Source organism: Mauremys reevesii, linkage group 2 (assembly GCF_016161935.1).
Source record: "Mauremys reevesii isolate NIE-2019 linkage group 2, ASM1616193v1, whole genome shotgun sequence".
In the NCBI taxonomy this organism is placed as follows: domain Eukaryota; kingdom Metazoa; phylum Chordata; order Testudines; family Geoemydidae; genus Mauremys; species Mauremys reevesii.
In genome coordinates, this window is record NC_052624.1 from 21,104,341 (window position 1) to 21,132,340 (window position 28,000).

General features: G+C 40.3%; 1 protein-coding gene across 2 annotated transcripts in view; it reads right to left on the minus strand.

Moving 5' to 3' along the window:
• Nucleotides 1-28,000, minus strand: part of PTPRN2 (protein tyrosine phosphatase receptor type N2) — a 940,168-nt gene that overhangs the window by 541,567 nt on the left and 370,601 nt on the right. Inside the window, exons 1-4 of one of the 2 annotated variants that reach the window (XM_039523678.1) lie at nucleotides 22,536-22,673; nucleotides 12,373-12,835; nucleotides 2,393-2,647; nucleotides 683-723 (exon numbers count right to left, since the gene is read on the minus strand). In XM_039523678.1, the coding sequence (XP_039379612.1) occupies nucleotides 683-723; nucleotides 2,393-2,647; nucleotides 12,373-12,835; nucleotides 22,536-22,670 (894 nt within the window). In that variant the 5' untranslated portion in view covers nucleotides 22,671-22,673. Of the gene's footprint in view, nucleotides 1-682; nucleotides 724-2,392; nucleotides 2,648-12,372; nucleotides 12,836-22,535; nucleotides 22,674-28,000 lie in introns of those variants that run through there. The other variant, XM_039523677.1, reaches the window with a different exon arrangement.

Genomic DNA, 28,000 nt, shown 5'->3' on the forward strand with positions numbered 1-28,000 from the left:
CAGCTTAGCTGAGGACCCAAGCCTGGTGTCACAGTTTGGGGTCAATTTGTCTTTCTGGATCCTGGTTTTTCGGTCCAGAAGAGGACGAGACATGAAAATCTCTCATGTTCATCGGTTTGAGCAGATTTTATCCCCACATGGGGAGGTGAAAGGATGATGATACAGAGACCCAATTAATGGAAGTCAATTTTGAATCCTTGAGATTTAAGGTCTCATCAGTTTTCCTGCTAAAAAGTTTCCTCAGAGAAAGCCTCTTTACTCATATTCCATCTCAACAGGAGATGTCACCTGAGTCACTATTGCTAGCATTCCTCAGATTTGAGATTTGAAGGATTGGTAAAAGGATATTTTCAGTGAGATTCCTCAGTGCTTGAATTCAATTCCTGTGGGAGCCTGAGTTTGTCTGACATTCAGGACCTTTTCCCAAGCTTTTGTTTGAGAGGATACTAAATTGGGATATTTTTCTTCTGGTTCTCAGTTTAGTTAAATTTTAATTAAATGTCTATTCAATTTATGTACATTCATGTATAAATCAGAGTAGGTACATTTTGTAAATAAGAATTATATCCATTTGAATGTTTTATTTTTTAGGGATGAGGCATTATGCCTCAACATAAAACTATAGAGAAATAATTATTTACAGGATAGTGTGGAATATTTGGTTTAACAAACTTTACTTTACCTTTTTATCAGCTCTGGCATCTTCTTCATGTCCTCCATTATCTGTAGGACATGAACAGGGTATATATGTAGTTATAAAATACAGAAATTTGTTTTTAAAAAACAAAGACTACTCTTGGGCTGCTCTACTTTTTAATGATAGCGTCTTTACTAGAGATTAAACATTACGATGTTCTAGTTGAAAAGATAAAGTAAAAAGGGTAGTTTTGTTCTTTTAGCTGCATTTGGACAGCAAACTAATGCAATGTTAATAGAAACAGTACAATTAGAGTCAAATTAGCAATGTATTATGCTAACTAATGCAGTGATATTGCTTATTATTTTACCACTGTTTACCAATGCCTACGAAAAAAATCAATAAAATGACTCTACCTAGCAGCAGTATCATAATTATATACATAAACAAACAGCAGCAACATATTCATTGTGCGCACACTTTTTGGTTGATAGATGCTGATACGACTATGTTATTATGAAGGAACCAAAAAAACTTATTTCTGTACATGCCGCAGAGACTTCAGAAATGAACTACATCCTGCAGTTAAATTATAGTCATACTTTGCAATCACATCACTGTCTGAAGTCAATGGTTCTTCTTAGACAAAAAGAATAAGAATTGTATCTCAGTAATTTTTCCCAGTGTGACTCAGGACAAACCCATAGGACTGTTTCATTTTAAACCAGACACAGTAGGGATCATAACAAAATCATAATTTCCTTAAATCCATATTAGTAGGTATTTGGGCTATACTTCTACTGTCAAGAGTCTTGTTCCCATTAATAAACAAACAAATAAATAAAAGATAAAAAGAACAGGAGTACTTGTGGCACCTTAGAGACTAACAAATTTATTTGAGCCCACGAAAGCTTATGCTCAAATAAATTTGTTAATCTCTAAGGTGCCACAAGTACTCCTGTTCTTTTTGCGGATACAGAGTAACACGGCTGCTACTTTGAAATAAAAGATAGTAACTTAAAAGTCAACATTTGCCACAAAATACCACACAATGGTAGTATCTGAGATACTGCAGCATTTTCTACCATACAAGGAGAAACTTTAATATATCATATCCTTCTCCGTAGTAAATGTAGAGTTTTTAATGGCAACCACAGTAGCTGGATTACTGATTACTGAACCACCAAAAACCTGTGCTCAAACACAACCAAATAAGTATAATGAATCTCCTTAGTTTCCTGAGCAGAAAGAGGAAGAAGTTGCTTGTATATATTTGCTTGCCTGAGACTTTTGTCTGCATGCATTTATGGTACACAAAAAAATGATTACTTGTCAAGCAAAATAGGGTAATTTTTTTTGCTTTATCATTTATATATTTAAAATTATATTTAAGATTCTTGATAATAAAAAGCATTCTTTTTATTATCATTTTTTTTAAACATCTCATTCTTAAGAATGAGAAATTAGGCCTAATAACATAGAACAATTTACTTTTTATCCTGTTTATGGAGCTTGAAGATCCAGAGCTCACAAATAGCCACTTTTCCCTTGAATACATGTCTGCTTTGTAAAAAGCAAATTTGAAGACTGAAACCTTCCCGACCTCTAGCAAAAAATACAAAAACTCTTCCTCCCTGTCTTCTTTAAAAATCAATGAATAAGAAAGAGAGGTCAAGACCATACTACTGCAGTTAAAATAAAGAGGAAAATGACTATAAATTGCTTTTTGTCATGTTTATCTTTTTGGTCTAGTACCTTGTATGTTAACATTGGCATCCATTAATCCAGTCTCATAATCTACTCCTCTTTGTGCATCCACTTCCTTGACTTCTGCTTTTGATCTCTCTCCTTCAAACTTTCCAGCTCCATTTTGCTTTTCTTCTGCCACATCAACAACTTGAATGGCGTCAGCAATAATATCGGCCATCTCGTCAAGCTCCAGTGGGCTAAGATTATCCACGTTCACCTTGTGTTTCTTCAGGTCTTTCAGTATATCCTGAATAAATGTTTCTGAGTCAAAAAAAAATCACCAACATGATCACTGGATTTATTTACATGCAAGAGAGAAACATTGTGCAAGTGCTATATGTTTATAATATTTTCAGGAAAATGTAAGACATCCTTTCCACTTATGGAAACATTATAATAGCACACCCAAAGGCTGGATTTGGTGAGCCCCATCTTAGTCTGATGACAGATGACTGCATTGCATAGGAGGTGCACTTTGTTTCAGAAAGCAGGCTTTCAATTCCTGGTGCACGACCAGCTTGACACAGATGCTGAAGGATAGAAGTCAATATGGCTTAGTTAGCTGCACTCACATCTCTAGGACAAAACTGTTGCTGTTTTTCTTTGCACCAAGAATCACCACACTTTTCCAATCTAAGCTGACTTAACGTGACCTTAAGTGACAATAGTAGTCAATTAAGATACATTTTAAGGTAGGTTGATGGTTATTTATTTGATTACATTAAAATAGCACAGGCATGATGACTCCTATTACATGTAGGGAATATTGTGTCAGATGGTGTATGATTCAGCTCTATCCACCATTCTATGAATCAATTGTTGAGCCACATTTTATAATACAAGTCTTGTCTAGTCAATAAATAGTATGGGTATAATTACTGAAGTAAGAGATAGCTAAGGATAAGGATTTTGGATAAACACACTTTATGGTGTGATTATTTATTTATATATTTGTTATTTTTTTTAATATGGGAAGTAGCTAAAACATTATTCAAATTTTTGGAACGGGGAAGTCAGATATCTTATCCTTTCATCAAAAAGCTCTTATCCATCCACAAGTGTTTTATATCATAATATGAAATTGACACATTTTCTAGACCATATTCGGCAAGAAGAAACAATAAGTCTTGTCAAATGAGAATTCTACCTAAATGCTGCTTTGACTTGTCAGCCATTGACAGAATAGAGGAAAATATTTTTATCAGTTACATTGAGGAAAGCAAACGGAAGATGACATTTCAGGCAGCAGGAGACAAGGGAGATGGATTGGATTTTTTAGTTCTATATTTACAAAGGAGGACTAACACCATGCTTTAGGAAGTGTTACCACACAGAATTTCAAGGACAATGGAGATTAGAGATGAGTTAAACTAGAAGGATACATTTGGACAGCTGCAAAAATGAGACAATGAGCATCCGGAAAAAGAGCTTTTATTTGACTGTCCACTTACACTTCATTGCCACTGGGCTGAGTACTCTGCAGACCTTATCCAAATCTCCCTTGGAGATCCCTCACTTAATTAAAGGTTTCCTATGGTCTCAGAAACCATTTTTCAGCCATGTGATCTCTTTTGTGCTTATCGATACTGATTCACCAGTTTACCTGAAGAAGAGCTCCATGTAAGCTTGTCTCTTTCACCAACAAAAGTTCATCCAATAAAAGATAATACCTCACCCACTCTGTCTCACTAATTCACTATACAGTTTGCTTCTGTGTGTCTCTGTCTCTGTCTCTCTCTGTTTGCAAAACAAGCATTTTTAGGTCTGTAGTGTCAGGTAGGAAAAACAACAACATGGAAACACTGATATCTCAAAAAAGGGTTACAAATTGCTTTAAAAAGTTGTGTTGAAAAGTATATTCTATACCTCCAAACAACATTAAAGCAGCCCATTGAGGTGGCTAGTGTATATGCTTTGCACTAATGGAAGAACCTGTGCAGTAAGGTTCTACTCAAAGTAAGTAAAGGGGGTAGAATCGCGACCCACATTTGAAGAGTGCTGCATAATATTGTACAACTGTTACAAATGTTTGGCTTATACATAGCTTACTACTGGCATCCACTCACCATCAGGAAATGAATGCCTAATATTATAAAAAACCAATACAAAAAATGATTAAATGCCTTTCTTCAACTGGGTATTCTAAAAGAACAGATGAATCTAGGTTTGTTTGCCTGGGCATGCAGAAATCAAAAAAGCTTTAGTCAGACTTAGCCAGGATGAGTCCCAGAAGCTTTCTGCAAGATTAGAAGCTCAACAGTTAGCTCAGAAGATGAGCCATTAAAAAAAACAACACTAAGGATGGTAATGTGGGACACGATATTGCACAGATTTAATAATAGTAGCAAATCAATGCAATTGCCATATGTCGGTTTAGGCATCACTTCTGAGTTGTGCATTTTTTGTATAGCTAGATGAAAATGATCAGGAACAACACCCAAAATAATGAAGAGGAAGCAAATAAACCAAATAGGGAAGAATAGACTAAATGTCAGTTGCAACTCACAACCAAAAAAGCTTTTCAGGTATGTTGATATATACATACATGGCACAAAAAGAGTATGTTTGAAACACTATGCATGATTGCATGACCTAAGTGAATCTATAAAAAGAACAATGGAAACCTACAACAAAATCAATGACTGTTTTCCAGTGGTTTTTGACCATGAATTCACATGTAATCTCTGTACTATCAAGATTTTGAAGGTTTTCATGACCATTGTATGCATTTTCTGCACCTTTCCCCAAAGAGAAAAGTGAAATTTACAAATTGCTGTCAGTTCTTTCTATCATATAGATTACACTAAGAATCTACTTCTGCCTTTCTAGCACACACATAAATGCTGAATGTTTATTTTCAGCACTCAAAAGAGTTAAAAGCCACCTCCACAGTACAATGAGCAAACTCGACTCAGGGACTTTGACCTCCTAGACATTAAAAATCATTGTACCAAAAAATTAGACCTAAGGTAAAATTTTCAAAAATGCCTCAGAAGCCTAAGTCTCATTTTAAAAAAGTGATTTAGGCACTTAGAAGCTCCAGTCTCACTGAAAGTAAACATGATGTAGGCTCTTAAATCCTAGCAAAAAGTGTGTAAGGTTTATTTCATTGAACAAAAGTGAGTATAAAGTATGTTCATTTAATTAAGAAAAACAACATAGGTCAGGTAGAGGACAGTGGTAACATCATGTGGTTTAAGTTCTTGCTGTAAACCAGGGAAGTCAGGGGGGTTTCCAAGTTCAAATTGGTGCTGGGCCCCAGGAGACTTTAATCTCTGTCTGTCCAGGATTAGGTTCTATTCCAGACAGGTCACCAGCCATGACATTCAGATCCAGACCCAAATTTCCCCTAAAGTTGAGATCTAGGGTTTTGGTTCAGGCCACAGCTAATTAAAAATGTTATAGAAACGTAACATTCTTGTATTTTTCTAAAGCACAGTTTAATGTCCTCACATCAGAACCAGCTGCCAAATCAGCAACTTAGTTACTGAACAACAAATTGCCAACATAATCTTGTCATTTCAATTTCACTTTACATTTTCCAAGCTCTCTTCTTTTCTTTGTGTCTATTATCTAGCAAAGTCTTATCTCCATAGTCCACTTCCATAGATTCATAGCTGATAACAAAGCACAGTCTCAACCGCAAAATGGAAATAAAGACAAGAGAAATCACACAAGAGAATATGAATGGCCACAGGCCCTGCTCCAGATTCCACTAACAGGCTCTCTGCAGGTCCTTCTGGTTCACTGAATAAACCAGAGTAAGAGAAGCTTCCTGCCTCCCTCTGATGCTGCTATTCCCAATCTAGCCAGCGTCACTAGGAAACTGTTCATCAAAAAGAACAACGCCTGAAAACCAGCATCATGTCAGCGCTGACTTCGAACTTGACAAACGCTGGGCATTACAGTATTGTATGCTACCATTATTGAACAACTGTCCTACCTATTAAAAAAACAGAAGAGTTGCAGAGCAGAGCCAGTGCTGAGGAATTTGAGGAATGTGATGGGTTAAGTATGCCAGAAGGAGCACCAGCAGAGGTCTGTCCAGACAGTCAATGCAAGCTGGTGAAAATGAGTTGCTTTGTGAAAAGGTCTGGGGAGAGAGCTTGTGTATCTACCTGGGACTAATAAATATGCTGTTAAGTAAGTGTTTTTGTTCATTTTAAACATGACATTTTCCCCACTTGTGCTGGCACACAGCCATTCTGGTACATCATTTTCAGCTGATAAGATGAGGAGCCTCTTTGAAATACAATAAGGGGAATTTCTAGACATGTGTGTTGGGTCCTGTATTTATTGAAACCCTTTTGGGAATTTCAGTTAGTCCTTATGAATTTCCTAAAACAAGGAAAAAGAGGGCTAGCAGTTAGTGGATATTGTAATACAAACGGTAGCATATGTGTGTGCGTGCACGTGTGTACACATGCGTAAACTTCTGGGTGCCCATATCACTCTTCCTCTCCCCAATACTGGGTAGAATCAGAAGTGATCCCAGTGGCTCTGCTCTGTAGCTATCTGCTCAGACAAAATGTGCTCTGGGCCCCCTCAGGTCAGCAGTGGTGATCTCCTGGAGAGGGAGCTGCACACATCCTCCAGGTCTGACAGAGAAGGGCTGAAGCCACCTCACTCCCCTCTGATCACAGCTCTCCTGCAGAGGAGGGAGCTTAACCTATGTGTCAGGTGGACTTGGCTCCATTGCCAAGAGCAGGAAAATAAGTCAGATGGATTTGTGCGTGGCAGCCCGTTAGCAAGACCCATGTCTAAATGCATCCCCCCTCCATCAAAATACGCCTCAGCTTCTTCTGGCAGTGTAATGTATGGTTTCCCTACATGAGCTCACAACGTATGTCTGGAGAAGTCTGCACACACTCAGTAGCAAAAAGGGCACATTGTGGTATGACGCTGCAGTCAGTGCCAGCTCTAGGCACCAGCAAAACAAGCAGGTGCTTGGGGCGGCACATTTCCAGGGGACATCATTTTCGCCATCCTTTTTTTTAACTCACTTCCTCCCCTCTCACAACCCTGCAGAAGTGGAGCCACTGGGGATCCAGCATGGGAGCTGGGGATCCAGCATGGGAGCTGAGAACCCATGGGACCCTGGGAGCTGTAGTTCCTTGCCTAGCTCCCTGCCTATAGAGCCAGCCCTGGAGCAAGGAAAGAACTACATTTCCCAGCAATCTCTTGGCTGCTATCAACAGGAAAGGGAGGGCTGGGAGTGAGGTAGCTGAGCCATGCTGCGAGTCAAAAGGGGTGGCACTGTGAATGGGGAACAAGTGTGCCCAAGGAGTAGAAGGTTTTGCCCCAGATGTCCCCTTCAGAAGACTTCCCCAGACTGCATTAGGGATACTTGTGTGACCTCACCTTGCAGCCCACAAAGAAGAAATTGGGTGGACTAAATGGACAGTGCCCCTCTCTATCTGAAGCCTAGCAAGGGAGGTACATGGACCCCACTAGAATTTAAAACGAAAAGTAAGGGAGGGGAGGCTCTGCTAGTGGACTTTGGCAGCTTTAGATACAGTACCAGGCACATAGGAGGATTTCCATGTCTGAGCCATGGAAGCAGAAATTGACTTTTCCTTTCCAGATTTAGCTAATATTCAAAAAGGGAATCTAGCACCTGCCTTCCAGATTTGAACACCCTCAAAATTCAGGAGTGCTCAAGCTCAATTTAGGCAGCTGTTACTTCATTTCTCCCAAATCAAATACACTGATCCACTGTAACTTGCTGTAGAAAAAGTAGGATAAGAAATGAAGAAGCAAAAATGCTTCCCAGTGGTTTTTAGGACTGGAATTGCTATTTTGAACAGCTATTGCCCTTTTAAAAAAAAAGTTTTATTTGTTTAAAAGGAAGACAGTAATATTGCATTGGCAAATTCCCCATGGAAACAAAGAGTGGAACAAAAGAATAATAAAGGCATCTCAACTTTTCCTCATTTATGTAGGACAGTCTTATAATATGCATCCAGATATCATCCAATCACACAAGCTGAAAAATGTTCCACTTTTCTGTAAGCATATGGGAACCAATCCTGTCTGTGTTCTGTGCACATCCAAAATTCCTGCTGAATGACCCACCCTGGGAGTGAGTTACCAGTGACCATGGGCTGAAACAGCAGGAGGGTGCAGGTTCAGGGGAGAGCCCAGGGCTGGGGCGGCAGGGGAGTGCAGGTCGGGGGAGGGCACTGGTGGGGAAAGGAGGAGCCCAGAGCTGGGGCGGCAGGGAGTGCGGGTGGTGGGGGGAGCCCAGGGTTGGGGTGGGGGGCAGCCAAAAATTTTGTTGCTTGGGGCGGCAAAAAACCTAGAGCCGGCACTGGCCGCACTTTGTAACTTTCCTTTGCTTGCTGGTGGGTGGATGTTAGAAGACTCATCGCTGTGCCCAGATATATACAGCACGGACTCCGTAAATATGAAAATCAAAAGATTACCAGCACACAGAGAATCAGATCCCAGAACTCCAGGCTGTGGTTATATAATTTAGAGCTTGGTACTCCTTCCAGTAAAGACCCTCTTTAAAAGGATTTCTGTCTGTGGAGACCAGAGTACATTAGCTGTTTATTCTTTTAGCTTTTTATTTGTTCTATGGACTTTCTTCTGATGAGGAGAATTTGTTTTTTTGGGATGCTTGGGGTATTTTCAAATTTGCACTTTAAACAAGAAAACTTTATTATTATTAATAAAAATGTAATGATTCCTGAATCAAACTAGTCTGGACAAAGCTGGGCTAACTTGCACATGGAGCTTGTGCAGTTGGCAGGTTTTTACTTAACAATTGGACTTTGTCTCCAAAGCCAGGGCCCACTCAGATCACACCACTCCCGGGCACACTCTGTCTTTCAAACCTGTTAGTTATGAGTAGTTTAAGAACATGCCCAGGCATTTTCCTGTGCATGAGTGTCTCCCTCCCGCTTCCTAGTTAATCTCCTCTTGTTTCCCACCAACTCTCACCGATGATCTGCTCAAGCCATTCTTTGTTGTTCTGCCAGACATATTCTCTCCCTTTCCGACTTCTGAAACATGTGGCCGGAGTAGGGACACAAGCTCAAGTCACTGTCCTGTGCTCTGTTTAATATGTGAGCACTTCTGTGGTTGACACTTTGACCATGTATGTCAGAAAAAGTAGGGAATGCTGATGATTTGACTGACTGAAGAAGAAGAATAGTCTGGCAGCTTGCGCGTGTCGAGAAAGCCCACACAACCAGCAAGATTGGAGGAAGATTAGGAGCAGGGAGAGCTGGCAGATTCAGAGGAGAAAGGGGAAAAACAAGAGAAGAAACAAAATCTCTCCACAGATATAAAAGCAGCAAAGAATCCTGTGGCACCTTATAGACTAACAGACGTTTTGCAGCATAAGCTTTCGTGGGTGAATGCTCACTTCGTCGGATGCAAGAGTCCACTCTTGCATCCGACGAAGTGGGCATTCACCCACGAAAGCTCATGCTGCAAAACGTCTGTTAGTCTATAAGGTGCCACAGGATTCTTTGCTGCTTTTACAGAACCGGACTAACATGGCTACCTCTCTGATACTCCACAGATATATAACTATTGCCCTCAGTGCAAATCTTCCTTGTAGACTTTAAGGTCAGAAGGGACCATCATGATCACTTACTCTGATCTCCTGCACACTGCAGGCCACAGAACCTCACCCACCAACTCCTGAAATAGACCCCTAACCTCTGGCTGAGTTACTGAAGCCTTCAAATCACAGTTTAGAGACGTCAAGTTACAGAGAATCCATCATTTACACTAGTTTAAACATGCAAGTGACCCAGACCCCATGCTGCAGAGGAAGGCGAAACGGTCTGGGGGGAAATTCCTTCCTGACCCCAAAGATGGCAATCAGTTAGATCTTGAGCATGTGGGCAAGACCCGCCAGGCTGATACCTGGGAAAGAATTCTCTGTAGTAACTCAGAGCCCTCCCCATCTAGTGTCCCATCTCCAGCAGTTGGGGATTTTTGTTAATGGCAGTTGCTAATGGGCCACATGCCATTGTAGGCAATCTCATCATACCATCCCCTCCATAAAACTTATCAAGCTCAGTCTTGAAGCCAGTTAGATTTTTTTTCCCCACTGCTCCCTTTGGAAGGCTGTTCCTGAACTTCACTCCCCTGACAGTTAGAAACCTTCGCTTAATTTCAAACCTAAACTTGTTGATGGTGAGTTTATAACCATTTGTTCTTGTGTCCATATTGATGCTTAACTTAAATAACTCCTCTCCCTCTCTTGTATTTATCCCTGTGATGAATTTATAGAGAGCAATCATATCATTAGGCTAAACCTCTGGCTGGAATGTGGCAGCTTTGCTACAGGCAGGAAAGCAGCTCAGATTGGCAGATTCAGTCCCTGTCCTTCATCATTTCTAACTGCTACTTTATACTGTGAATATACTGATGTGTTACCTCATGTGTATCTGAAAGGACTAGTAAATGACTCAAAGAAGCACAAAAAAAAATTAAAAATCCACAATATTACTAATACTTCACATGAATCGTTTCAGGGCATTTAATAAGTTCATGTAACTGCATATGTAAAAGCAAGCTAGCAAAACTGTACATTACTACAGGATACGTTATGCATGTGAAAGTCAATGAAGCACAACCCAATGAATTTTGAAACATGTTATTCACTGTAAGTGTTAAGTATGTTTGTTGCCTGTCGACTCCGGCTAGGAAAGGTGAAGTGGAACAGTTGGAGGACAGTGTAACCAGCATGGGCCCATTTTCCTTTGAGTGTAGCAGCAAAACCATGCAAGCTGTTGCAGAATCCTACAGTGCCGCCTGGATTTGATTTACATTACAGTTTGTTCTTTGAAACCTATAATCCTCCAGGCACCATACCAAGAATGCTTTCACTTTGGCATCCTTTGGATTGCAGATATTGTCTCCCTTCAGACAAAAACCCAAAGTTTCAGCAATTTTGTGTTTCAAAAGCAAACAAAGGAGAAAAAACTTTGTTGGTAATGTAAACTATGGAAGGGATTCATGAAAGCCCTTTTCTATATGGTCAGATGGGGATTAGCTGGAATTAAGGTAGAAAGATCAGCTGCGAGGCATCAAATGCAAATGCATAGCTGAGCGTGAGGGATTGATTCACTGATTTTGCAGGCACTCTGAACTGCAGCAGTAACATCAATACTTGGTTTAGTTCAGAGAAATGTTCAAGTGGATGCAAACTTTTTTCCAAACTCTCCCTACCCCCAAGCCATGTAAGGAAGATACAGGTTGACTCATGAAGCACCACTGAAATATATCACAAGATCCCATCACATGTTATGCTATGACTGTTAAGCTATATGAATATGAATAAAACAAATTAATAAAAATCATGATCTGCTCATGGATAGTTATCAAATAGAAAAAAAGGTCAAATTTGTAAAATAATTGTTTGCAATTGATAGTTCAGCCAATTCTAGCTGTAACTCTCATCCTCCTGCATCCCCACATCTCAGGTCTTCGTGAACTGACAACCTCCTCCTCTTCACATGTTGTATGCCAGAGTTCATATGATAGAGCATATTTCAGTAATTATTCTCTTTTGGCTAACTTTTCATTTTACCCAGTGTCCTCCAATTTATAGCTAAATAAAGAGAATAGAAGACCAAAAAACAAAGAGACAGTTCTACCTAAGTGTGCAATGTGACAGATGTGCATGAAAGCTGATTTGAGTGCAAATGGATTTCCAGTTAGTTATTGTTTATAAAGTGTTTTGAAAATGTACAGTTATATAAGTGCTAGGTATTATGGAATGCAGTACATTTTTCACATGCATATGGGGAGGATGGGTTGAAGGACGTGGGAAGCAGCATGCGGGGAAGGAATGGTTAGATTGAGGCTGTAGTAGATAAATATAAATATCTCAGTGGTAGGAGGGGAGCTTATTCTACATGATGATTTTAATGCTTATAAAATCTATTATAATCTTTGCAAACATGCCTAGAACACATGATGGAAGCTTCACGGATGATAAAATAAATAAATATAAATCTTACCATCCACTGCATTCAGAGGATCTTTAGGATCACCCTGAGGAGAAGCAGATTTATAACTCAGCATCTCTGAACTTGGTCCCAGCACTACAGCTCCAGGTCTCCGCAGGAATGGCTGCTTCATTTTAAAATCTTCTGTCTCTTCTTTGGCTAAGGTTCCATCAAAATGGCCAGTCTGAGATGAATGGAACCTATTAGCATAGAGGTGAGACCATTTAGTCCTGCCAATGGAGCTTTTATCATTGTTCCGTGCTGACATCTTTTGAGCGACATAGGCATGTAGTGCAGAAATCAGAGCATTTCTGTCAAGTTCTGCATCTGACTCCGGCGGGAAGTTCTCCAGCTGAGGTTGATTGAAGGTCCTCACTGCAGGATTCTCATCATACTGTTGATGGGTCAAAGCAGGTGCTTTTCCTTTGGACTGCTGCATCATGTAGTCTATAATGAGATCAGGTTGGATGTTATCCTGGAGTGAAAAAAAATAGGTTAGGCCATTATTGTAATGTATACTGCATCATAATGCTTACTTGTTATTCAGAAACATATAGTCATGTAAGTGTAGGACTGGAAGGGACCTCGAGAGGTCATCTAGTCCAGTCCCCTGCACTCAAGGCAGGACTACGTAATAACTAAACCAGTCCTAACAGGTGTTTGTCTAACCTGTTTTAAGAGCCTCCAATGATGGAGATTCCACAACCTCCTAAGCAAGTGCCAGTGCTTAACTACCCTGATAGTAGCCCTTGCTGCAATTTAAGCCTTTTGCTTCTTGTCCGATCCTCAGAGGTTAAGGAGAACAATTTTTCTCCCTCCTCCTTGTAACATTTTATGTATTTGAAAATTATGTCCCCTCTCAGTCTTCTCTTCTCCAGACTAAACAAACCCAATTTTTTCAATCTTCCCTCATAGATTACGTTTTCAGCATCAGACCTTTCAGCATTTTTGTTGCGCTTCTCTGGACTTTCTCCAATTTGTTCACATATTTCTAGGGTGACCAGATGAGAGGGAGAAAATATCAGGACACATGGGGGGGGGGGGTCCACCGGTGGGGAGGGGGGGAAAAAAAGGCAAGTGCTGCCCGCGGATCAGCGAGGGTGGGGAAAAAAAAAACCTGAAAAAGCCAAGTGCTACCCTGATCTCAGCTGACTTACGAGGTGTTACTGTAATACAAATAAATACTAACCGCAACAATAATATACAGTATTGGAATAGTTTGAATATATAGTATGCTGATCATTTTGGTCCCTAATGACATGAAAGCCAGCAGATGTGGAGTGTTGCTATGCACTGTTAAAACAACAGTTTAAAACAGGAAATGTAACATTCTGAATCCAGATTGCAGAGAAATATATACTTCCCAGGAATGCAAATTGCTAGAATGTCATTACACAAATTGGAATTGCGCCAGAAGACCAGTATTAACACACCTCCTTTCGGGCTCCATAAAGATGAAAGAGGTCAGGAGTGGACCTTACATGTTCAAAAGATGAAAGAAGAAACTTCAACTTTTATCCAGTTCTTCATTTAGGGGCCATTATTTTATTCTGCCTCACAAGTAACTTTACACACACACACCCCGCCCTCCACTAGGGAGATGATTTTGCCAAGAGGCAGATTCCCCTGAGAGTAATCGTCACTCCATGAATTTTCTACAATGGTTTATGCTTTTAGAGAGCAGAGAGCTGTAATCTCCTTTGTCAGCAAAGAAAGTGCATTTGAGTTCCATGTCTGTGGCACACTAGCACATGCAGATTTACCTTTGAGCTTTACCTCTTGAGCGGACAATGGCTATGCATTTAGCCAATGCTGACCCTCTGGGCTAATCACAGAATCATAGAAATATCATGCTGAAGGGACCTCAAGAGGTCATCTAGTCCAGCCCTGCACTGAGGCAGAACCAAGTATAGCTAAACCACCCCTGACAGGTGTTTGTCTAACCTGTTCTCAAAAACCTCCAATGATGGGGATTCCACAACCCCACTGGAAGCCTATTCCAGTACTTGACTATCCTTATAGTTAGAAAGTTTTTCTTAATATCTAACTTAAATCTCCCTTGATGCTGATTAAGCCTCTTTCTTTATAGTGGAGTAGAGTCTCTCTTAGGGAAAATAGCTTCTGGCTAATATAGAGTATTGGATATTCTTCCCTTTAAAAGTCCTGGGACAGCACCACTCTTTGTCCCACATCTCAAGCATCCATGTGGAGTATTAACAGTTGGGTGAAGTCAGGTTGGAAGAGGACTGGTACTTTGCTCAGAAGATCTTTCAAGGTCCTGAAGGCTTTGTCACAGGCCTCAGACTAGCGACCTTCTTGGGGCTAGAGTTCTTAACTAAGTAAGTGAGGGGTGCTGCTATCATGGCAAATATAGGTATGAATCGTCTATAATATCCAGCCAGGCCCCAAAAACATATAACTTGTTTCTTTGTTGATGGAATAGGGCAATCTCTCAAGGCTTGGTCTTTCCCAGAAGTCTAAGTTTGCCCCTCCTGACAATTACATCCCAGGTATGTTACCTCATGAAATTCCAACCAGCACTTGGCCTGGTTTGCCATGAGGCCAGCTTGGTTGAGGGCCTGTAGGACCACCAATACATGCTCAAGGTATCTCTCTCAACTATCAATGACTATATTGTCTATGAAGGCCACTGTATACTGGGCTGTGCGATCACAGAACCATGTCCATCAGTCACTGGAAGGTGGCCACAGTGCCATGAAGGCCAAAGGGCACAGTCCTGAACTGGTACAGGACAAAAGGGTTTGCAAAGACCTTTTTCATCAAGATCCCTTGGTTAAGGGGATCTACCAGCAACTCTTGATCAGATCTAAGTTCCAGATAGGCTTCTCTGCCCCCAATCACTAAAGCAACTCGTCAACTTGGGGCATGGGATGTGTGTCAAACATGGATATCCCATTGACTTTCCTAAAGTCAATGAAAAACCAAGTCATCCCAAGACTTGGGCACCAAGACAATGGGTCTCTGCCACCCACCGTAAAATTCCTCTACTATCCCAAGGTTCAACATCATCTGAAGCTCTCAAATGTACTACATCCCACACCTTCCTGGACAGGGGACGGTGGCTCTCACTGACTCTTCATCCAGGCACCATCATGGTGTGGTGAAAAAACAAACAGGTTCATCCAGATCATGATGAGAACACAGAAGGAAGAGATTAGGCCACTTGCAAAATCTGAGTCAGTTGGGGTTCCCATAGCCTTCCCCTCAAGGAAATTGTGTCTGGGTCTTAGCACAGTGCAGCCTGGAGGCCAGGTCTGGATTTGAAGGTGGGGGGAAGTGTTAAGAATAAGGTCTCACAGTCCCACCATACCCTGAGAAGATTTAGATGGTAAATCTGGGTTTCTTTCCTCTTCCTGGACTACTGGATTTCATAATCCACTCGTCCCACCCTGCATGCTACTTTAATCATTAACTTTGATTGTGACCTGGGCAACAACAGCAGTACCCTGTTGCCTGGTTGGAATTCACATGAGCAGGTGCCCTTATTATAGGCTTGCCTGAGACACTTTGGGGCCTTTAAGAGATTTTTCTTCACAAAGACCCTAGTGTCTTCAGCTTCTCTCATAGCTGGAGAACGTACTGCACTACGTTGGTGCCTATGGACTCCTGCTTCTCCCAGGTATCTTGAATTAGGTCTAGGATCCCCCCAGGTTATTTACCATATAACAACTTGACAGGCAAGAACCCCATTAAGGCCTGAGGAACCTCGCATCCCCATATTAGAGTGGTGGTAACAAGTGATCCTCATGGAAAGGGTCCTCCGCCACCTTTCTCAGCATCCCTTTTAAGGTCCCATTGAAGTATTCAAGTAGGTGTCCATTTGTGGGGAGTGAATGGATGTTCTCTGAGATTTGATTTTCAGTAGCTTACACAAATTCTTCCTCAGCTGTGACATGAAGTTCATTCTCTAGTCTATTACTATTTATTTGGGGATCTCCACCCTCACAAAGACCTTCATAAGTTCCATGAGTTGTGCAAAGAAGAATAGCCCTAATCCATGATCTCCAGTATGTGTTGGTGTCTGTCCGTATTCCTCTCTAGTGGTCCAATCAAATCCATGCCAGTCCTCTCAAATGGGATGTCTAACACCAGCGTTGGTACAAGGGGGGCCCTTAGAGAACTCTTGGATCCTGCCAACTGACGCTCCAGGCAGGACACACAGTAATACCTCACCTCTTTATAGATGCCTGGCCAACAGAATCACCTACTAATTCTTTCAAGGGTTTTCTCCCTTCCCAGGTGTCCGGTGTATGGTACTGAGTGTGTAAGACAAAGTGACTCTCAATGAAAAAGCCAGGGTAGCAGAAGGTGGGTCCGTACTTCATTAGTCTGGGGGTCATGAACCAATGGATAGAGTAATTCCTTATCTTAAAGTGTGGCCATTGTTCTAGCTTCTCTTGGCTGATTACCAACCCATTGACAGTAACCAGCTGTTCATATGCCTGGCACAAGATGGCATCTCCCTTCTGTTCCCCTGTTCTTGGTCAGCCCGTGCCGCTTCCTGCAGCTCCCATTGGCCAGGAACAGCGAACCGCAGACACTAGGAGCTGTGGGAGGCCGTGCCTGCAGACAGTGAATGTAAACAAACTTTCTTGTGACCTGCCAGTGGATTATCCTGATGGACCGCATGTGGCCCACGGGCTGCTGGTTGCCCACCCCTGAACTACACAGTATTTCTTTTTAACAGGGACTCAGTCAATTTTATGTTAATTTGAATGTTTGTACTGCATAGTTCTGATTGATTGCCGTTGAACTCGCTTGAATATGAGTAATTTTACCAGGTGTCCCATATTCAGCATAGGGAAATACGGTCACCCTACATTTCCGTGGATATAAATTTTGTATCTGTGCAGGGCTCTATTTATCCACTGAGGGCAGGACAAAAAGAAATTGGCTTAAACTGCAGCAAGGGAGATTTAGGCTAGACATCAGGAAAAACTTCCTTGCTGTGATGGTAGTTAAGCACTGGAACAAATTACCTAGGAAGGTTGTGGAATTTCTGTCAGTGGAGGTTTTAAAGAACAGGATAGACAAAAGCCTGCCAAGGATAGTCTAAATAATACTTACTCCCGACCCCAGTCCAGGGACTGGACTAGAAACTAGATGACCTATTGAGGTCCCTTCCAGACCTGCATTTCTATGATTCTATGATTATCCAAGCAAAACTGCACAGAAATAATATTATCAAACATGGGCAGTAAAGAGAGAGGTGCAAATGTAGCTACCAAATTAGTAAGGCACAGAGAAACATATTGGGCATGTGAATCAGCAGGATCACTATAACTGGAGTGATGAGGAGTAACAGTGGCAAAAAAAAATTACTTTGCACTTACATAGTGTCTTTTATTTGAGGATCTCAAAGTGCAATCTGGAAAAGGGCTTGGTTTCTTGAGGGTTGCAGTCTAAAAGGTGTGGTATTTAATGCTTAAAACTAGGGCTGTCAAGTGATTAAATAAATTAATCATGATTAATCGCACTGTTAAAATAGAATCCCATTTATTTTAAATATTTTGGATGTTTACTACACTTTCAAATATATTATTTTCAATTACAACACAGAATACAAAGTGCTCACTTTATTTTTTTTTATTATGGATATTTGCACTGTAAAAAGCAAAAAAAAATGTTTTTATCAATTCACCCCATACAAGTACTATAGTGCAATCTCTTTACCATGAAAGTTGAACTTATAAATAATGGGGAGTACTTGTGGCACCTTAAAGACTAATAAATGTATTAGGGCATGAGCTTTCATGGGCTAAAATCCACTTCATCAGATGCCCTAATAAATTTGTTAGTCTCTAGGGTGCCACAAGTACTCCTTGTTGTTTTTGCTGATACAGACTAACATAGCTACCACTCTGAAACTTACAAATGTAGAATTATGTAAAAAAAAAAGCTGCATTCAAAAATAAAACAGTGTAATACTTTAGAGCCTACAAGTCCACTCAGTCCTACTTCTTGGCCAGCCAATCACTCAGATAAACAAGGTTGGTTACAATTTGCCAGAGGTAATGCTGCCCGCTTTTTGTTTACAGTGTCACCTGAAAGTGAGAACAGGCATTCGGATGGCACTGTTGTAGCTGGTGTTGCAAGATATTTACGTAACAGATGCCCTAAAGATTCGTATGTCCCTTCATGCTTCAACCACCATTCCAGAAGACATGCGTCCATGCTGATGACTTTATCAGCTTTGGTAATGATCCAAAGCAGTGCGGACTGACACATGTTCATTTTCATCATCTGAGTCAGATACCACCAGCAGAAGGTTGATTTTCCATTTTGGTAGTTTGGGTTCTATAGTTTCCACATCAGAGTGCTGCTCTTTTAAGACATCTAAAGGCATGCTCTACACCTTGTCCCTCTCAGATTTTGGACAGCACTTCATTTTCTTAATCCTTGGCTTGAGTGCTGTATCTATCCTTAGAAATCTCACATTGGTACCTTCTTTGCATTCTGTCAAATCTGCTGTGAAAATGTTCTTAAAATGAACACATGCTGGGTCATCATCAGAGACTGATATAACATGAAATATATGTAGAATGCATGTAAAACAATTCTCCCCCCCCAAGTAGTACAGTCATAAATTTAATTGACGCATTATTTTTTTTACAAGCGTCATCAACATGGAAGCATGTCCTCTGGAATGGTGGCCGAAGCATGAAGGGGCATACGAATGTTCAGCATAACTGGCACATAAATACCTTGCAATGCCAGCTACAACAGTGCCATCCAAACGCTTGTTCTCACTTTCAGGTGACACTGTAAATGAAAAGCAGGCAGCATTATCTCCTGTCAATGTAAACAAACTTGTTTGTCTTAGTGATTGGCAGAATAAGAAGTAGGACTGAGTGGACTTGTAGGCTCTAAAGTTTTATGCTGTTTTGTTTTTGAGTGCAGTTATGCAAGTAAAACAAATCTCCATTTGTAAGTTACACTTTCACAATAAAGAGATTGCAGTATAGTACTTGTATAAGGTGAATTGAAAAATACCATTTCTTTTGTTTATCATTTTTACAGTGCATATATTTGTAATAAAAATAATAATAAGTTTGCACTGTGCACTTTGTATTCTGTGTTGTAACTGAAATCAATATTGAAAATGTAGAAAAACATCCAAAAATATTTAATAAATTTCAATTGGTATTCTATTGTTATAAGTGTGATTAATCGCAATTAATTTTTTTAATCATGATTAATTTTTTTTAGTTAATCGCATGAGTTAACTGTGATTAATTGACAGCCCTACTTAAAACTTTACAAACTTAAAACAAAAAATTCTAAGGTGGGCAACACTAGCAGTGTTTACAAACCAAACCAAAAGTGAAAGATTTAAATCAGGTAATCAGGACTAAATTTTGAGAAGCTAGGTACCTAATACAAATATGCTCAACTGGCAGATTTGTGATTTCCTGCTCCTTTGTAAACAAACATGCACAGCTAGAAAACCAAAACCAAAACACCTCAAGCAATCTTATACAAATTGGATACAAATGTCAATCTCAGCCTCAGAGTTGATCCAGTATCAAGAAGGGACAGTCTCTCAGCAGCTTGACAGGTCACAGTTCTGGTAGTTGGGGATACAATGCAAAAAGTTCTAATTAAAGTACAGTATCAACAGCTCACCTGTCTTGAAAGTACATTCAGTTGCCAGGCAATCTGAGCTAGTTGTGTCTGACTTAATTAAAGAACACTCCTAGCTGTGGGCAAGTCTCTTCAGCTTTAACAGAGAAACAAAACCCCCGAGATAAACTAAATACCACCAGGACAAATGTGCAAATAGAAACATGCAGTCTGAAATCCCAGGAAAGACCAGGAATGGGTAAATGATGCAATACAAAATACAGTGTCTAATAAAGAATAAGCATTTGCTATGTCAATTGGCCTGAAAGACAGTTTTTTTATTTTATGGAAGGGGGAGGGAGCTGCCTACACTACAGAGCTTTGAATCTGGTAACTACTTTTTACTTTATTTATTTTCAAATCTAATAATAAACATTAAAGGCCACTGTGACAGTCCTGTTTCAAATGCTGTTTTATTCCAGACTCATGCATATGGACACTGCTGGTTTGCCTAATTTCAAAGTTAAATGAGTTTGAAAGGGTAACACCTGAGCAGGGTAGTGGTTTCTTTTGTTTTTTAATATCCTGAATTGCTATTGATTACAGGGATTTGTAAATTCCCTCTGTGGTGCTTCTGGATGCATGACAATAGACACTGTTAATCATTATTATGGAAATAACATGCATTGTTTTGTAGTTAAGGTACTATTCAATTAAGTCATGTCATTGCCGTAAGATCCTTAAAAATTATATTAAGATGTCACATTGCTTGTTTAGGAAAATTCTGGCTCTCCTGCTTTAAAGAATGTTTTTTAATCCCATATCATCCTTATCCTGTAGATAATTCACAGGAGACACTATCAAAAATACTGTAAAACCTGCACATTAACCTTTTTGAACACAGAATTATCAGGGCAATGTCTGGTGTGGTTTAGTTAAGTAACTGACATTTTCCCTATGAAAGTTCACAGACAGGGCACATAATGCTACCCCTTGTAGATGAACACTGAGATCGTTTATAGACTATGCATTTTCTTTTGCAAAGAGCTATTGAACAAAAGAGAAGGTTGAGATGTATACAGAAGAGGCTGATGAATGCCAGTTAATTTGCCGGTAAGAAATGGAATAACTTTTTAACTTCCAGTTCAGCTACAAAAGGGCAACAGAATTCAGAGCAGTGGTGCACTGAATTGCCATTGATGCCTACACATGCCTTTCTTTGGAGATCCATCTGCCCAATGTGGAAGAGGAGTACAGTTGGTGAAAAACCATTTTAAGAATATAGAAAGACACAGCACCACAAAAAAATAATTTTACTTAGCACTTTCACAGGCCCTTCCACTTTCAGTGCTTATAAACATTAACTCATCCTTAGCACCCATTGACTTCAGTGGGGCCACAACAGCTAATCACAATAGTTTAACACCAAGTCAGAGTGCCTATTTGATAAGGTGGCAAAATAAACTGCAACATAAAACACACATTCAAACCAGAACCCTTTGGGCAATAATGAGAGAAAAGAAGAGTTTTCCAAAAGCCATCAACAGCAGAATAAGCTAAAGTTTTTCTTCAGCATACTTATTTAAATAGATGTACATCTCCCAGTTAGAACAAAACTTAGTACTGAGTGAACTACACACCCCTGCATCATATGTAAAAGCACTATGCCAGAAATACCATATGCTTATATAAATCCTACATATCCGAACAGGACCATAAAAAGTGTAGTACTAGATCAGCGTGTGGGATGAGAGTTTTACAAAAATGGTACTCAGTGTTGTGGTATACTTTCATGTTAAGAGAAAGCTGACTGATGAGGCATTTAGAGCCCCTGGACCAAATTAGGCCTTAGGATGCTTATATATAATTACAGTTAAAGTCAATGAAAGCATCCACAAGCAGAATTTAGTCCTCTGGGGCAAACATGAATTAAAATGTCTTCTATCCTCACTAATGGTTTGCTTACATATAGCAGTGACATGACACCATACAAGAAACCACCACGTTTAGTTCCAGTACTGGAAAGACCATTCATATACACATAAACCAGCAAAGGACCTAAAGTGGAGCTCTGTTGTAGTCCAGCCATGATGAAAGACAGATCACCAGGCTCACAATCTGTATATAGATTCATAGATTTTAAAGCCATGAGGGACTATTATGATAATCTAGTCTGGCCTCCCACATAACGCCAGCCAAATGGTTCACTAGTAATTCTTCCATAAATATATTTTGCTTTCTTTCTGAGACCTGTAGCTCTGAACCCATTTAAAAGCTACATCAGAAAAGAATATTAATTAATACCCTGTAGTTAGTGTCAAAAGCTTACTGATGATCAAGCAAAATGGCTCCACAGAGTCTCTTTTGATCAGAACTAGCGAGGACTTTGCCTCTAAATCCTGATTGTGCAATTTCAGTGTAATAGAAAGGCCTGACATCTGATTGCATATAAATTTGGTAATCTGCTCTGCTGTAAATGTAGTTGGCACAGATTTGATTGTGAACTGTATATTCTTTCATTTTTAACCCCTCCCCCCAAAAAAAACAAAAGTGGATTAGTACTCTGGTTTCCTTTGTGTACAAGTTCTTACTTCAGTTGTGTTATGAGTTTTAAGACCAAAGTGCTTGCAGCCCTTCTTGACTTCTGTGGTGATGCCCCAGTTCTCCTGTTGGCTTCTCAAGTCCTCTCCACCACCCCCTCCTAGATGTTCATCTTTCCCTCTCATATGTTAACAGTTATGGAACTGCCTAGTCTTTAGCTTTCACAGTTCTATCCAGTGCTAGTCAGTAGCTCTGTCTCTCTACCAGTTCTTCCTCCTATTGGCTAATGTTCTTGATTATTGGTTCTAATGGAATGACTTATGCATGAAATGGAAGTGGCAGTTTGTCTTTGTTTCCATAGCAAACAGAAACCTTAGTTTTACCAGATGATGTGAGCCAAAGAATTGATAACGAACTCCATCTGAACTGTAGGAGCTGTGCATAAAGGTAATCAGTGCTGATGGGTTTATTAGGATTTACCAGTTCTCTTTCCCAAAAACAGTTTGCTCACATGTCACAAGTCTGCTATGGAAGTGTAAGATTTCTGAGAATGGTGTTTAAACAGTTTTTCTGTAAGGATATGGTGAAACTGCTACACTGAGCTAACTCGTTACCTAAAGGCTGATGTACTGTAGGCACCCCATAATAAACAAGTCTTGGAGGAATATACATATTTTAAACTGAAGTCAATGGGTCTATTCATGTGCTTAAAGTTAAATGCATGCTTAAGTATTGTGCTGGATCAAACCCAAAGTTCTCAGAATCTTGCAGAATCAAGCCTTAACTTTAAAAATCTCCATGGATTACACAAAATTGTTTGCAATAAGTTTTTCACAAAACCCAAACATGATGGTGTTATATTGTGAGTAATAACCTTCCCCCCAAACACACACAATTAAGCAAAACAGACTAATGTTAAAATTGCTGGCAACTCTACCTACTCCCCCCGAGTCTTCTATGAGCTAACACTAAATAAGGAAGACATTTTTAAATTTGCACCAGTTCCACCATCTGTTATTTAATGAACTGGTCATGGTGAGTCAGCCAGCCCTCAGCACTGAAGCATAATGTGTGATGTTTGCATCATAACACAGCAAAGCAGTGTTACATTACAAGGAGAATACCTGTTGAGCCAAACTCCAAATACTTGGGGTTAGCAGATTAGAAGACATAAGACTGAGAGATCACATATATTATTGCCCATCTAGCCAGACCACCTGAATAGTAGAGATTTTAAAGCAAACCATTAAATCTGAGTAGTGGCCAGGAAATTAGTGAAAATTAATTACCTGGGATTTTGTGTAAATGCCCTGTGTCAGCAGTATGGCTGCAGCTGCATCACCTTAGTCTCCTGACACTAGTGAGCACAGCTGAGTGCATCAGGTAGGCCCCTTTACCAACCGCCCCTTCTGATTGGCTGAGGAAGCCAGCGGGACTCTTCTTATGTCCAGCCCCAATAGTAGCTTGCTTGCTGCTTAGTGTATGTACCTGCTGATTCTCTATCTCCCTGCACCCAATCCCAGCCCTATCCCTGCCTGCCCCCACTCAAGGCAATGCCTCAACAGGCAGCTTTAATTCCTGGTTCTGACTCTGCCTCACCCCTGGGCTCTGGCGTTCATGCCCTGGCTCCTGCTCTGCCTGCTAGGCCTTACTCCTACTCCACCCAGTATGCTAGACTGCTCATGACCCAATCTCCTGATGACCTTTAGCTGATACGTAGCATCTATAATACCATTTATAGAGCACCTTCTATCTTTAAAGCACTGTACATATTTTAATTAATCCTCATCTCACCCCTGTGAGGTAGGGTAAATTATCATTCCTATTTTACAAATTGATGAGCTGTGAAATCTCCTAAATGAAACCATAGATTCTTATTCTCAGTAGATAGAGGGTTTTTTTCCTTAGTAGATAATGTTCAGTCTTATAGGGTAAAATATTCAAAAAATGCACCAATTGGCCCCTTGCTTTCTGTGCCCCATTTTTGTGCTAAAAATTCAGTATTTACATCTCTAACTACCTGGGTTATATCCATAGTCAGATAGACGTGAAAGTACTCAGGTCTGTAGCTGAACTACTATTCTCCCTTACAAAATTTGCCCCTTTTTAAAGCAAAAGTGAAAACAGCAGACAAAAGGAGGGTCCTGTGGTTAGCGTGCTTACCTAGGACTTGCGAGCTGGGTTAAAGTCCCTGCTCCATCTCAGATTTCTTGTGTGACTTGGGCCAAATCAATTATTCCCTCTGTAAAATTGAGATAATAGCACTTCCCTACCTCACAAGAGTGTTGTGAGGATAAAGACTATAAGACATTCAGACACCATTCTAAAGGAGGCCACATAAGTATCTTAGACTGACAGAAAATCTGTATAGGCTTGGGGAGATCCTCTGTAATTTGAATCCTTATATTTTCACTAAAGAATTTATTTTATGTAGCGGTTACATTACAAATTACTCATTTATACTCAGATGGCTAAAAGCAGAACTTAAAGTTCATGTTGCATAGGGGTTTTTGGTTTTGCATCAGTCATATGCACCCCAAGAGGTAGTTGGATACCAAAACCAGTATCTGACTATTCTGACTCTGATACAGTGATCCATATTACATCAATTAGGGCTCTGCTCTTTTGAGTTAATGCTCTGGATTTAAAATGAGTAGTGACTGCATGCCTCATGATCTCTTTTATTACCCTATCAATATTAATGCTGTTCAGAAGAATAAGTTCAAAGTATATTTTAGACTGTTTATTTGAGCATTCCAATTTTCTAAGACAGGGATATTAGTACTAAATGTTTCACAGAAGCATCCAGCAATTGGTTTTCAATTTAGGAAAATTAAGCTGCACATAATCTGTTGAGGGCGAGTGCACTAAAGGGGAAAGAGAGCATAAGGAACCTTTCCCTTCTACTCCATGTAAGCATCAGAGCAAGTGCTCTACCTAGCATTCAAGAAACCACAGTAGGAAGGAGGGCTCAGTTCTAGCATGCACTGCATGGCCCTATGTTCCTGTAATCTGCTGACCAAGTACTGTACTCCAATAAAATCATACACATGTTTGGTAATCGCTAATTACCTGATTTCAGAACCGATGGTCTGTTTTCCCATTTACTATAGTTAGAAACAACTACATACAGCATTGAAAACTCATAACCAAGTTATCAAATGCCCAGTCCACCTTCCAGAAGCTTCAAGGTTCTAGCAAAATGAGCTCCCACCAATAGTTCACAATCACACCCACTCCCCTCACCAGTATCTAATCACAGTTGATCAAACACATTTCCCTTCCCCTCTAGCTTCTGCTCAGTTCTATAATTTTCTTATCTGTTTGACAGACATAAACAAGGATCCTGATGTGCTAAACATTCTCCTTTAAACTTATAATAGCTGTTAATTTTCTTTATAGACCAAAATTAGGACCTAACACAGGGATAGACAACCTATGGCACACATGCCGAAGGTGGCACACGAGCTGATTTTCAGTGGCACTCACGCTGCTCAAGTCCAGGCCACCGGTCCGGAGGGCTCTGCATTTTAATTTAATTTTAAATGAAGCTTCTTAAACATTTTTAAAATTTGACTTTACTTGACATACAACAATAGTTTAGTTATATGTTACAGACTTATAGAAAGAGACCTTCTAAAAACGTTCAAATGTATTACTGGCATGCAAAACTTTAAATTGGAGTGAATAAATGAAGACTCGGCACACCACTTCTGAAAGGTTGCCGACCCCTGATCTAACATTTCTAGTATCAAAAAACATTCCAATGTAGAGCCCAGACAATACAGGCAGCACCACTGCAGGAGTAGCCCGTAATTATTCCATCACTATACTCTGCTTCTTTCAGGGCAAGAGAAATGGAACCTCCCTCTTATTCCATTCTCCAGGGAGCTAAAGGAAAAGTAGGGATTTCCTGCCCCCAACAAGGAACTAAAGGAGCAGTGAAGGTTCCCTCTAACTCTCATATACCCGAACAGGGCTAAAAGACCAACTGTTCCCACTCGTATCCCCTAGCATCCCAAGGAGCAACAACAGGAGAGCCTCACAGACCCAGCAAGCACATTCAGCACAAGTGCTCAACAGCAAGTGACAGCCTCTCGACTCATTCCCAGATGGAAAACAGAGCATCTTTTTCCAATACATTTACCTCTTTAAGGCAAACATCTATCCACCAGGTATATATATAGCCCCCATCTCTCTAGTATCAGAAGCTTATAAAAAGTGCTCCCATGGCTGCACAGAGGCATAAAAGAGCCTCCCCCGTAGGGCAAATGGAGACACAACTGTCTCCACTTTTCACCCACTCAACAGAGTGGCATGAACCCACAGATGCCCCGCTCTTCCTTTCTTTCCTTAGAGGCCCTTTGCCTCCGTAGTCCGGAACTTTTCTGCTTCTCTCCTTGCCACGGTGGCCTTTGCTCCTGCCCCTCGGTCACATGTGTTGAAGATTTCATTCCAAGGCTTTCCAGGAGACCCAGCTATAGTATTATTATAATACATATCCACAATATACCAGCATGGCTACTGTGAACAGCAAAACATGTCCTCCTTTAATACCAAAATATCTTCAGTATCAAATATGTGCTGGGCATTCTAATCCAACAAAATGAATCACCTGCCTAGGTTTCAGCAGAGGCAGGATGTAAATAAGTCCAGTTTCCTCTGAAAGGAAGGGTCTTGCTCCAATTTAGGGGGGAAATCTGTAATTTGAAGCCTCTGTGATTCTGTATTTTCAGCTACCTAAAAGCCATGCCTTTTCAGAGAGTAAGTGAGTGAATTAAGTCTAGTATTTGATTGAAAGGATTCACAAATATTGACAGTGCAGAAGTTTGTGAGAAGGTAAAGCCCTCATTAGGCCTGGGTGAAAAAAATGCCAGCTAATGCCTAAGGGACAAATGCCACCAAGTGCTCATTTTCTGAATAAACTTTTTCAACAGAACTACAGTGAAATGTTCTCTAGAGCTGTAAGCTCTGGGAAAGAAACTCCCCAAGCCTTCTGAATGACTTTCTGTTTACTCGCTGGTGAGGTGATTATCAAATGCCAAAATACACCTATTGAGCTTGCAATGGATAATGTCTAAAATAATGCTAATAAAAAAAAAAGGCACGACACCAGGAACTCAAATTGCTCCAAGCATCAGAATCACTGGGGCTTCTGTAACTGAAAGTAAACTACTGATAAAGTTTGTTGTGTCCCACCACTTAAGCATCAATAAGGTTATTACTGCTGCTGTGGTGTGTGAGGTGAACCCCAAGCTCACTGATATTAGACAATGCAAAGCATGGAATGCTTAGCTGCCTCTGAGGTATTTAGTTATATGTGCATTTTAGAATGATGTCGTACACAATTGCTGAGTTGCAACTTGATGAATATGCAAACCAACCACTTTATTCAGCTTAATATAAATATATTTGGGAGATGGAAGGAAAACTGCAGACCAAGATTTTCAAAATTGGGTTCCTAAAGCTTAGCTTCATACCGTAAATCCTCTAAATAAGAATTTAGGAGCCTAAT